The sequence below is a fragment of the Maylandia zebra genome, linkage group LG20 (assembly GCF_041146795.1).
Source record: "Maylandia zebra isolate NMK-2024a linkage group LG20, Mzebra_GT3a, whole genome shotgun sequence".
In the NCBI taxonomy this organism is placed as follows: domain Eukaryota; kingdom Metazoa; phylum Chordata; class Actinopteri; order Cichliformes; family Cichlidae; genus Maylandia; species Maylandia zebra.
In genome coordinates this window covers 22,784,985-22,797,502 of record NC_135186.1, presented here as the reverse complement: position 1 = coordinate 22,797,502, position 12,518 = coordinate 22,784,985, and the positions used below count along the sequence as shown (strand labels likewise).

The 12,518-nt window shown below is 39.2% G+C and overlaps 1 protein-coding gene and 1 long non-coding RNA gene across 2 annotated transcripts in view; one reads left to right on the top strand and one right to left on the bottom strand.

The window, feature by feature from the left end:
* Window positions 1-820: 820 nt before the first annotated feature.
* On the top strand, window positions 821-2,170 carry LOC143414369 (uncharacterized). The gene is made up of 3 exons (XR_013094992.1): window positions 821-1,071; window positions 1,669-1,743; window positions 2,067-2,170. It is a non-coding gene; the product is annotated as an uncharacterized LOC143414369 (long non-coding RNA).
* Window positions 2,171-3,219: 1,049 nt separating this feature from the next.
* b4galt5 (UDP-Gal:betaGlcNAc beta 1,4- galactosyltransferase, polypeptide 5) overlaps window positions 3,220-12,518 on the bottom strand; it is a 34,672-nt gene continuing 25,373 nt past the window's right edge. The window contains exons 5-9 of the mRNA XM_004545982.5: window positions 10,080-10,196; window positions 9,727-9,914; window positions 9,513-9,635; window positions 8,959-9,060; window positions 3,220-7,710 (exon numbers count right to left, since the gene is read on the bottom strand). Coding sequence (XP_004546039.1) covers window positions 7,563-7,710; window positions 8,959-9,060; window positions 9,513-9,635; window positions 9,727-9,914; window positions 10,080-10,196 — 678 coding nt within the window. The 3' untranslated portion in view covers window positions 3,220-7,562. The remainder of the gene's footprint in view (window positions 7,711-8,958; window positions 9,061-9,512; window positions 9,636-9,726; window positions 9,915-10,079; window positions 10,197-12,518) is intronic.

Here is a 12,518-nt window from a genome sequence, read left to right as displayed (position 1 = left end):
GTTTCCACCCCCATGCTTCACAGTAGGTATGGTGTTCTTGGGATGCAACTCAGTATTCTTCTTCCTCCAAACACGACGAGTTGAGTTTATACCAAAAAGTTCTACTTTGGTTTCATCTGACCACATGACATTCTCCCAATCCTCTGCTGTATCATCCATGTGCTCTCTGGCAAACTTCAGACAGGCCTGGAGGGAGGGATGGAGGTTATCAGTGGTATGTCTTCCATTTTCTGATGATTGCTCCCACAGTTGATTTTTTTCACACCAAGCTGCTTGCCTATTGTAGATTCACTCTTCCCAGTCTGGTGCAGGTCTACAATACTTTTCCTGGTGTCCTTCGAAAGCTCTTTGGTCTTGGCCATGGCGGAGTTTGGAGTCTGACTGTTTGAGGCTGTGGACAGGTGTCTTTTATACAGATGATGAGTTCAAACAGGTGCCATTCATACAGGTAACGAGTGGGGGACAGAAAAGCTTCTTACAGAAGACGTTACAGGTCTGTGAGAGCCAGAGATTTTCCTTGTTTGAGGTGACCAAATACTTATTTTCCACCCTGATTTACGAATAAATTCTTTACAAATCCTACCATGTGGATTCATGGATTTTTTTTTCACATTCTGTCTCTCACAGTTGAAGTGTACCTCTGGTGCAAATTACTGACCTCTGTCATCATTTTAAGTGGGGGAACTTGCACAATCGGTGGCTGACTAAATACTTTTTTGCCCCACTGTAAAGGAGGTTCTTTTCAGGAAAAGCCTCGGAGCCCACTCAAGTTGAACCGCTCACTCCGCCATCTTCCCAGAATTCCCTGCCAAACAAAGGGCTTAAGGAGCGAAAGCATCAACAATGGTTCACCTTGCTGTTTTGGGGGTTGTAATGTTAGATGCACGATCGGGAAGGGAAAATTGGCTCACGTTTTATTCTTTCCCCACCTGGAAGCAACGTGAGGGAGCTTATGTATTGGATACTACCAAAAGAAGGCAACTAGCCTGGATAGCAGCTGTGAGACGAGCTATATCCAGTTCTCTACCATCCACAGATATCTGTTGTTGTGCTACAGACATTTTCATTCTGGTAAGTTCTAAATAAGTTCATATTAGGGCTGTTCGATATAACGATATATATATATCGGATGACAATATAAAAACGTCTATCGATTCATTTTACACTAGGTGTCGCAAAATAAACTGTTTACGGCAATATTTTTTTCATCGTTTTGATGGTCACTGTAGTGGTTATATTAATTTCTTAAAGTTCTCTCTTTCTCTTATATTTAATATAACCACACTAGGGATGGACAAGCGACTATCTTTATGCCTTGTCGTTAGCTACAACCACGGTAAAACCATCCCGTGTCCACTTGTTTATTTTCCAAATAAACCTTTCACAATAAAGCTCAAGATCCTGTTGAGACTTTTCAAAATAAACTGAATTACATGAAAGAGTAGGCAGATTTTTGTATGGATGAGAAGCAAAAAAGAGCCGCCAGGTGCTAAAAAAGAAACCTTAGATTCAAACGTTAGAACAGGTCACCAGTTTATTTACCAAAAAGTATCCATAAAAGTATCTCTCAAAAGCATATTATTGTAGTTCAAATGTGTAGATGAACAAAGATCAGATTTTTGGAAATCTAAAACTAGTCAGACACTCAAATATTCATGCTTTTTATAGGAGGACAGAGCAAAATGGACATTGGCGCAGAGCGAAGAACTGCTCTTGATAAGGAAACTATGACAGATATATTTAGTAAGTGAAGACTTTCTGTGTATCTAAAATTGTATACAGCACAAACAACTTACTTTGCAACCATTAAAAAAATTGTAGAAATAGGTGATGATGCATTGTAGTGGTTGGTCAACAGATTTATGAATGCTGGAGGGTAAGGAGATGACATAAAGGGGTGTTAGTGTTACTGTAATGTGAACTGGATAGACTTTCCATTGAGGGAAAAAAAAGAGGTAGAATTCTGTGTGAAATATATCTGTAGCTATATAAACAGAAATATCTGTTTGCTATTTTTATTTGAACTCTGATAAAAGTAATAGAACTGTGACTTTTGTTTGTTACAGTGGCGGTAAGGAAGAGGTTTCCCAATGTGTCAAGAGGGGCTTTGGGGATTGCAGTGAATTTGAAGCTGGAGGAACTGAGACTGATGGAAAAGAAAACAAATTACATTTTAAGTATGTTGATTTATGTTCATGCACGCACACACACACACACACGGACTGCTTTTACACAGCAGGAGAGAAGTAAGTATGTTTTTTGCATACTTCCAAGCACATCATATAATAAAGCACACCCCTCTCCTTGTGCATGTGTAGTTTATGGGATCCATTGTGAGAAGTGGTGCACAAAGTCCGTGGAATTCACTCTGAGTTCCTTCCCTGCCTTTTTGCATTTCCTTTTCTGATAAGAAAATTCAATATCAGATGTCGCTTGTGTTAACCGCTGGAGATACTCAGCTAAATGTGCTAAACGCCATAGGACTGGAGCGGCTTTGATTAAATGAGTCTTAAATGACCTCACTGGGGTTTTACTCATTTTGTTTTTGTTTTTTCCCCCCACTGGGTGATAGGTCAGAGGGTCTGAATAAGGATCATTTTTGTCTGAGGATCCAGTCTGTACAGTATTAACTGACAGCAGAGCATTCAGAGTGACATCAGTGGGGAAAAACTGGACTGCACTTAAAGAAAAAGAGGAATCTGGCCCCAGCATACTGGAACTTTGTTGTTAACTGTGAATAACAAGATCCACAGGCCAAAAATACAGACAAAAAACCTCTGTTAAGGAAGGAGTTTTAGAAGGAACAGGATGCCGTTTATATCCCCTGCTGTCAACGTAGAGCCCTTCTGCACTTGTGCATGCATTTATGTTTTTAGTAAAATTAATTAAGGAGCCTAGCAGAGGTCATTTCAAGCTACTGCATGCAACTTCCAGCTGAGCTCCAGTATTGGCTGCTCTTGACCGACTTGGCCAGTTTGTGTTCTGCATCTTGTTCAAGTGATGAAATATAAACTGAAGGTCTCTTAAGAGCAAGTGTGTCTGCGTGTACGTGTTTACACTGTGAAGTAGTCGTCGTGTGCGAAGTGTATCCTTGTTGTGATTTATAATATTTAAAAGTCACTGACCACACTGGGAAGAGGCAGCCGTTCCAGTCAGCACACAGAATGGAGATTGATCTCAACACAGACAGAGAAACAAACACACAGGCAGGCAGAAAGCTATCTTTACAAGTTTTACTTTTATTGGTGTATTCTGACAATAACAATGATGGTATAAAAGAAAAATCTCCATCATACAAATTTCAATAATCAAAAGATAATATGCCGATACACAAACGGATCCACATAAGGCTGACATCAAGTTTTGACAAGTGGCTTCAAATGGCTTCAGTTCAAGGAGATCGTCTCTCCTTACAATCAGAGGAGATAAATTTTAAATTTAGCTGTATTGTTTCTCTTTCTTTTTTTTTTTTTTAATAGTTAGCTTTCATACAAAAAAATAATTTGTGTGGATTTTGGAGTGGATTGTGGTCGCTGGTTTGGGTGCCTGTGTTTCATTGCATTGTAAGCATAAGGTGTTGTTTTTTTTGGCTGAAACACTGCTATCCCGCAGCGCTCTCCTGTGACCTGCGCCTTATCTCAGCTGCTGTCACTATTATAAAGAAACATCACGTGCAGACACAAGGACAGTTAAATTCATCAAAGGATTTTACGTCTCCGTCTGCCACGACATGTGCCTTGCATTGCGACAGCGCGTTAAAATACAGGGAGGTCTGCGGGATGCAGAACACCTCTGAGATCGTGAGAGGAATTGAAAATTTATGAAATGAGGTTATTCTTTCCATCAGAAACAAAAAGTCTGTGCTGGGAAGCAGTGATGTAAAAACATTGATGTCACTCTGTAAGCTTTACTAGCACTTAAATGGCACCGGATAAACCCACAAACCAAACCCTCCCGAAGCCTTGTTCTTTAGCATCTGTAGTGAATTAAGACCTTATAGAATTTCTAAAACACTACACACAACAATATTTACAATGATAATTATCTTGATATGCACTTTTTTCAATTTAAATATTTTTGCTTATAAAAAAATAAAATAAAAACTTGAATGGAAAAAAAACAAAACAACAAAAACAAGAACAAACCCAAAAAACACTGCAATAAATTAAGAAGCTTTAAGGCTGCCAGTTTTGTCAGATGCCCAAAGAATGGTCCCTTCATTTAAACTGGCACAGAATGGATGAGGTGAGATAATGGAACAATGAAGACTCGTTAGTGAGCAGCAGTCTTGGTCTGGGTCTGGACTGACACCAGGTTTATTTTATTTATGTAGATAGAACTGGAACAAGACTAGCCAACATGCTCTTATCACCAAGTGAAATCAATCTACTTCCTGTTTTAGATAAAATCAGAAGTACTGACTCACTTGTCCTTGTTGCAAGGTCACAAAATAGCCAAAGCTGTGTACTAGTCTCCTCAAAGATGGTGTTGGCTTATGAAGCTGCTCATTCTTCATTGTGGAGTATAGAGCCTAATACTGACCCTAACCAGGCCTCAATCAGAGGGCCTCTTTGTATTAAGAGGGCCCGTGTGGTCCATCTCTTTACCTGAACACTCAATTTAAAACCATTTGGCTTTTGCTATAAGTCCACCTAGCTTTTAATTTAAAGCAATGAAACATAAAAAAGATATAATATACAGTGCATTATGTAGGTATCAAGACCTAGAATAATAACCTACCAGTTGTTCACAACAAGGTCACTATAAATAATTTTGTCATCAGTGCTGCAAAACCAAAAGGAAAAAACCCAAAACAAAACAGAAACTTTGAAACCTAGGAGGATAGGTAGACCTCGGAAAGGTTTAGCCATTTCACTCAAACGCACGTGGAAAAGAAAACTCAACTAAAATGCTGCTACTGTCTGTGACTTCCACTGGACACCTCCTGGGTGATAGGCTAGGAAGTAAACGTGCTTCTGCTTGCGGCAATTTGGATCAACTTTAAGGTGGAAAGGCAACAGGCTTACAAATGTATGGATGTAAACATGCTCAACATCTGCTCCTGTAATTGGAATTAAAATATAAAGTTTGAAGGATGTTTTGCCTGTCAATACCAGCCTCTGTGATGTTGGGATTGGTTCCAGTAAGCACGCAGAGAGAGTCCCTGGAAGGGACCTCTGGAAGGTCAGCACCATTGATCATCAATTAGTATAATGGAGGTGATCAGTGAAAGACAGTGACCAGTAGCATTGTCTGATTCTGTGTCTTGCTCTTCCTGTGGTTGTCACACAAAATGGCCTCCTCCAATATGTCTGCTCATGAGATTACAATTTAATACCAGGCTACAGGTCCCATTCCATTTCATTAGAAGCAGTTATCTATCTATCTATCTATGCTTTATCTTAAGAGGGAATCTGAATGAAATGGAATATACCTCATTTACACAGACCTGAACCTCACCGTCCCGCACAATTACGCATGAGTACATTTCAGTGCATCTATATCAGTTTGTGTCACCTATTAAACTGTCACATTAACTGCAAAATAAAATAAAAACTGAACAATTAAGGAAAATAATCCAAAAAAATAAATAAAATGAGGTCCAGCCTCTTTGCTCCATATTTCATTGTGGGAACAACATTAAGTCAACCACCAATATTTTCCTCAAAAAGGTACATGTTAAGTAATGCGTACAAGGCGATTTGTGTGAAATGAAGTAGCTGCATGACTAGAGGACAGACAGTGAGGACAGTAAAGTCTGTACGATATATTAAAAAGGAACTTCATTTACAGTATTGGGATTTTACTGAAATCAACACTGTCAAATACACAAATCAGAGAGGAGCATTACACTTCTATGTACTGCCAGAGTCTGTGTCTAATGCACAGTGAAAGGCTGCATGCCACTGAACATAAACCTCTGTTTAGAGCAACTCCCTCCACCAAAAGAAAAATGAATTTCACAAGAAATCTCACGAGCCAAAGCCTGGCCACAAGCTAACAAAGCTAATCAGTGGTTATAACCTGACACTTCAGATAAGGATTGAGACAAGCTGTATTTTTTTCTCCCCCAATCGAAATGTTGATAAAGAAAGAGGTGTCATTTAAAAAGTAAAGGCAGCCATCGAATGGTAGTTGTATTTTCACAGGGCCCAAAGTGAAGCAGGGCTGGCTAACAGTATTACAAAGACTACACAATCTGCAAAATAACAAAGCAAATGCTTCTGTAAACACCAGTGACAGTTACAGCAATCAAGTATTTTCTAATTCCAATTCTCTTTTGTCACAATGAAGGTGAGTAAACATTGAAGACACGAAACCTAAAAATAAAAAACGGCAAGCGTTTATCTCTCCCTGGCCCGAATTCACACCCGCATGCCAAGTGAGGTCTGCAACCTGCCAGTCAAAGCTTCAGAAGCAAAGGGACCTGGGAGGTCACCCCGATTACTTTGAACCGACAACGAGATACATACAGGCCATTTGCATAGCTCTCCCTCACTTACACACAGACACGCAAACAGGCACACACAACTTCTGAACAGGGTGGCATGTTTGCTTAGGCAAAGTTGGGTTGAGTGTGAAGTTTGCATACGCAGTCACTTCTTCTCTCTAGTCCAATGAGGGCATGCTAGCACCCGCGCTATTGCATCTGTATAGTGAGGAAGTCAGGGCTAAAGTTCTGCTGTCTGATATTACAGCTTATTGCTAACAGGATGAACATTGCACTCCAACATACAGCCACTTGCAGGCAGGCAGGACATTCCATGCAATTACGCAAACATCAGTCTTTAAATCGTGTGCTTGAAAGACAAAACACAAGAGATGGTTAAGGAAACAATATTCTCTAAACTCAGAAAGAAAAACTATTTCACATACAACATATAACCACAGCCTCTAACTCCCTATGTCGTCTTCTCTTGCTCTCTTTTCTTGTAGATTTGGCATACTGTATGCAGAACCAGCTGCAAGAGTCCACTCGCTTAAAGTTGATGTGTCGTGTTATGTGTGCATGCAAATGTTTTCACAGGCGTACTGCATTTATGAAAGAAGTGCAAGAGAAAAAGTAATTAAAAAAAAAAGAAAAGTCATAGCCTTAGGACAATGTCAGCACATTTAAGCCAAACTCTGCGTGCATGTGTGGTGTGTGTGTGTTTATACGTGCGTGCACTTAAACGTATGTGTACCATAACCTATCGAAATCATCGAGCACAGAGGTGCCACGTGGAGCTAGTGATGGACAGAAGAAGAAAATGAATTGAGGAATGAATGCTGAAGGCCAAAATGGTGCAAAAGGCATGTGGAGACTGAAGTCTAGATAAGCCCAGATGAGAGGAGTGATGGACTGTGGCACAAACAAGTGCAGCATTTATCCCTATTTTCTTATATGATTTATCAAACATATGCTTTTGATTCTCCTTTTTTTTTTTTTTTTTTTTTTGCATACAACCAAAATAAACAAAGCAATAAATCTGTCAACTAAAAAGTCCTAAGCAGTGTTGCAACTGGTGAGATATGGCTGATGTCCCAAAGGACTTTGATTTTGCAGTCCAGCTCTGCCTACGTCAGTAGTCAGTTATTGGTGCAAGCTTTCTGCTCAAGCTGACTGTGATGTTGGTGTAGAGAGGCCTTCTGGACACTAGGGGGGAGTAGTTTAGGTTGTTAAGACCATCCACCTTCTGTCTCTCCTTTGAGTGACGGAGAAGACTATACCTGCAGGTGCAAAATGAGAGGAGAAAACAGAACACTGTAAGAAGCACTTTTCTCTCATTACATGTGAAAAGGATGGCAAAATGTAAAAAGTCCAGTGTTTGTGCCAAATGGAGTGATTCTTGTCTAAACAGCCAAAAATACCTTATTTGTGGCCCAGGATTGTAATCTACTACTTATGTACATCACTAAATGTGCGAAGCTACAAGTTTGACAAAGAATGAGCAGTTGCTTCAACAAAACTAAGCAAGAGCCCACTGCCTCTCAATCAGCCACTGATTCTAACCACAGCGGTTTTTTTAAACAACTCTAAAATATCTCAGAGTTGGCATGGGGGGAGTCTGCTTCAGGCCTAACACAGACTATATATACACCCTTGGACTCTTTTAGTCTCCTGCTATGTTGTACCATCGATTTCATACATTTTTCAACAGAAGAAAACTTTTGCATACTAGATGACTAAAAAGCTGGAAAGTGCTTTGGATCAATTCATATCAGGGTGTGATATGAATAAAAGTTACTCGACTTCATTAATGGAAACCACCCTTCACATTCAGGCGAGCTGCCAAAGTACAGCTCTGGACTGCAGAAATTCCTTAACAAACAGCTGCACTATGTGACAAATATCCTCATTCATGTAAATTAAAGGAGCATTGTGCTGTTTCAGTGACATTTTCACGCAAAATGATCACAGACAGTTCAAGTTAGAAGTGTCAGAGTAAAAGTGAAAGCTGACTAAACTGAGGCAGAGGGCTACACCCCTGCTGCCTCAGTTTAGTCAGGCAAAGTGACCACCAGGCTGGGCTTAGAAGAAAAAAGCGCTAAAAAATAATATTTCAAACAGGGGGGGATAAAATAATTTGACATAAAATGTGCAAACGTATTCTAGTAGATCCCTAAATGATATGAGTATATGAGTAGCTTAAATCTAAGGCTTATTTTAAAGTTAAATAAGTGAAAAATAAATTCCACTTAGTACTGTGGTACTATGTAAAACTATATGAAAGAAACATTTACTCTTTGGGCCATTTTTAAGTTACTCAGGAATTTTGCCCTGAAGCATAGGAGCATATCACATGCAAAGTCTTTAAAAGAGTGGAAATTCTATCAAAGGTACTGCTTTGGCTTTTCATGTGACTGGCTTACATCACATGAGTCTAAGCCTCATTGCAATTATCAGCTTCCTCCTTTGGTTGGGAGTGTGTATTATGTACTGTTTGTAAGTGAGCTGTGAAAACCTAGGACACCAACCTGCCCAGGAACTGCACTTCTCCACGATGGTGATGTGGAATGGACATGTAGCGTCCCAGGTCTCCTTGTGGTCTGCTTACTGTGTAATTGGCAAACTGCACCCTACGGAAACATTTTTAAAATTTTAATCCATATTGTACACAGTTGGGAGGAAAAGGCATTGTGTTTATGATCCTGCTATAATAATTATCACAATAATGCCTCTGATAGCTGAGCTATAATATTTCAAATAGTCAATAACATGCTCCAAATACATCAGAAAGATTTCATAGTAAAGGCAAAAAGGAAGGATTTCATGGAAACAAATATACAAGAGAATCAGTATTTACAGTACACACAGATTTACTCTGTGTGTACAGCTGCCTGTGAGTTGTGTAGGTGGGGGAAACGCTCTGGGCCGAAGTGGGAAAAAACAATATAATACAAAAGCCTTCTATGTGCCAAATGGCTTACCTCATCACTTGAGGATGCCTAATGTCAACACTACTGTTAACAACATGCTGCAGCTCTATCAGAAAGGCCAGTGTGTGTTTGTCTGTACAAGTTGCCCTCACCTGTTCCACAGGTCATCGTCCTCTCCTCCCCAGCCCCAGAACGCATTGGGAAATCCATTAATCTTTTTGAACTGCTTAACCATCAGGCCACTGACACCGCCGAAGAACTCATTATACGGCAGCCTTTGAGGGACAGTTATACATATTGAGATTCATTTTTTGCGTCCGAACACATGTACTCTGTAATTCCCCAAAGACAATAATCAGGACTCACATGTAAGAATACTTGTCCAGTTTGACCGCAAAGTGTCGGGGCATGTCCGTACAGCCGTAGTAGTTTCTGTCATTCTCCATTAGATGGTCTACATCATGGAAGATCAGACAGTCCCAGTTCAGGTCCTTCATAGCCTCCTTGTAGCCCACATTGAACAACATGGCTCGGTTAAATGGCTCTGTACCCGCCTAAAGAAAAAAAGATGATACTTTGGTATAGCTGCCTTTTCATAAAAAAAAGGGGGAAGATAATGGGTTATAACTTCCATAAAACAGTGGCTTGAGATGAAATTCATTTAGTTGTTTACCTCTGAATTCAATTGATTGATTGATTGTGAAAATAAGTGAACCTACTTGTTCTATTATATAAAAGGCAAAGTGGAGTCTCTGTTTCTGCAGCACTGGCACCAGGTGTCTTAGGAGAATGGGCAAGTGTTCATGTCGGTTCCTGAAGGGAACTAGGATTGCCACCTAGGTACACAAAGGAGAATAACATGGGACTTGAATAAATTGCAAAGATATAGGGATAAATTTAGAGTAGAGTTAGAGTTAGAGCAGATAGCACCTTTACATGTCCAAATCAACACTAATACTGAAACATGTTTCATTATACTACTTTCCCCAATGTCCGATGTGGACATCCTGATCAGTATCTTAGTGTGTGCTGTGTGAAACCACTAAAATATTCCAATTAGCACCTGACTCATCACAAGATTGGCGGATTTGCAGAGTGTCATTTCCACAACGAGAAGTGACATGGATCAGTCCAACCCCCCCCCCCCCAAAAAAAAAAACCCCACTGAGCAGCTGAATGACTGTGTAGCGTTTATTTGTAATAATGGTTGTTCTTGTTTTGCACTTTCTTTTGAAGATCAATAAAAAAGTGAAATATTCACAGAATATAACTGGCTAGGATACGCTAAGAAAAGAGACAGGTGTAAAAAAAAAAAAAGAGAGAGAGAAAGAGACAGAGAGAGAGAGAGAGAGGGAGAGAGAGAGAGAGAGAGAGCGAGACTGCTGGCTAATGAGATAAACAGGGGAAAAAATGCTGTCAGACCATACACGGTCCTTTGGGGCAAAGGAATGTGAGAGAGATACAGACAGATGGAAAGCAAGATCACTCTACTGGGCACAAAAAAAAGTACTGTTAGGCTAAAGATTAAAGACTGAAACAATACTGCAAAGCACAAACACGAGCTGTAATTTAGGTTACTTCCTGTACTTTGTGTTTATGTGTACTTTTTCTGGAATTTGAATGTCAAATAGAAGAGCTCCATCAATCTTATTTGCACAGGGAGCAACAGAATAAAAGAAAGGGCATAAAAGGAAAGGTACACAGAGGAGAAATTCTGATAATTCCTCTCATCATTTCCTTCCCATGGTGAGATTGAAGCCCTGTTGAGGTAGAGAATATGTTATTGTGCTGTCTTTACTACTGTTACAGTGATAGTATTTATTAGGGGTGGGGGAAAAAATCGATACTGTGTAGTATCGTGATATTTTGTTTGCTAATAATGTATCGATACAGGGACAGCAGAAATCGATATTTTGTTACAAAAACGGTTTTTGTGGACTGGAACATGCTCTGACTTCAGAGCATGTTGATCCTTTTTCTGAGCAAGAATCCTGACATTCCTTCACTGTCCAAATGTGTTTAACTTTTTTTATTGCAGCAATAAACATGACAGTTTGCTTATTTTAATTTAAGACATGTTTTATTTTAATTAAGTTTAAAACTTTTTTATTTAATGTAAAATTATATTTTGTTTTAATTTACTTTCAAATTCTTCAGTTGCTGAAGGGGCTGCATAGTTTTCACAAATTGCATAGTTCAGAATAGCTATAATTGTACCAGATGGTTGCATTCAGTTAAGTTGGACTAGACTGTAATACAAACCGTTCAGTTTGTCAACAATAAAACTGACTGAAATGAGAGAAAGACTGAGTGTGAGACTTTGATATTAGATAAAATGAATATTGATAAAGTTTACCTTTATGTACAGAATCTGAATATCGCAAAATATTTTTAAAAATTGCAATAATATCGTATCGTGCGTTAAGTATTGTGATAATATCGTATCGTGGGATGTATGGTGATTCCCACCTCTAGTATTTATGGCTAAGCTTCACATGTTCTTCACAGCTTCAAATCAGACATGCCGGAATCAGTCACAGTACTTGACCGATATTATGTGTGCTAAACACACGCATAGACGTCAACAGATCAGACCATTATTAAACTGCTATTGCTTATTTATTATACATAATACTCATTTGCTGTGAGATCGATCCTGTCTCAGTGTCTGATAATTTATCATAAGTAATTTATGAAGTAACTCCTGCTATGCTATGCTCTGTGTATAAATAAACACACCTTTCTCGTGTTCTCATGGAGAGTTTCTGCTGCTGTCTAATGCCCCAGAAACGCAGAAAAAAATGAACTTTTGTGGAAACAATATTTTTGTCTTCATTGCAGTTTTAAGGTTTTGCTGTTCATTTGACATTGCTATGCAAACTCTGCACTGAAACACTGAACACTGAGAATAGAAACTCTTGCATTACTATTGCCAACATTACTTTTAGCAACGTGTTAAAAAAAACATAGCAACTAAGCATCCACATATATCGGTGTTATTGTGGGGCAAAGGCGGGTTTTAGCAGGTCCAGCGCTACAAACCTAATGCTGCTGCACTGTGTGAGAGGCATGTTTTATATACAAAATGGAAAAAGTCATGCACAACCATTCGACTATATATATAAAGGTGACAATTCAATAGAAACCCAAGTGTGCAG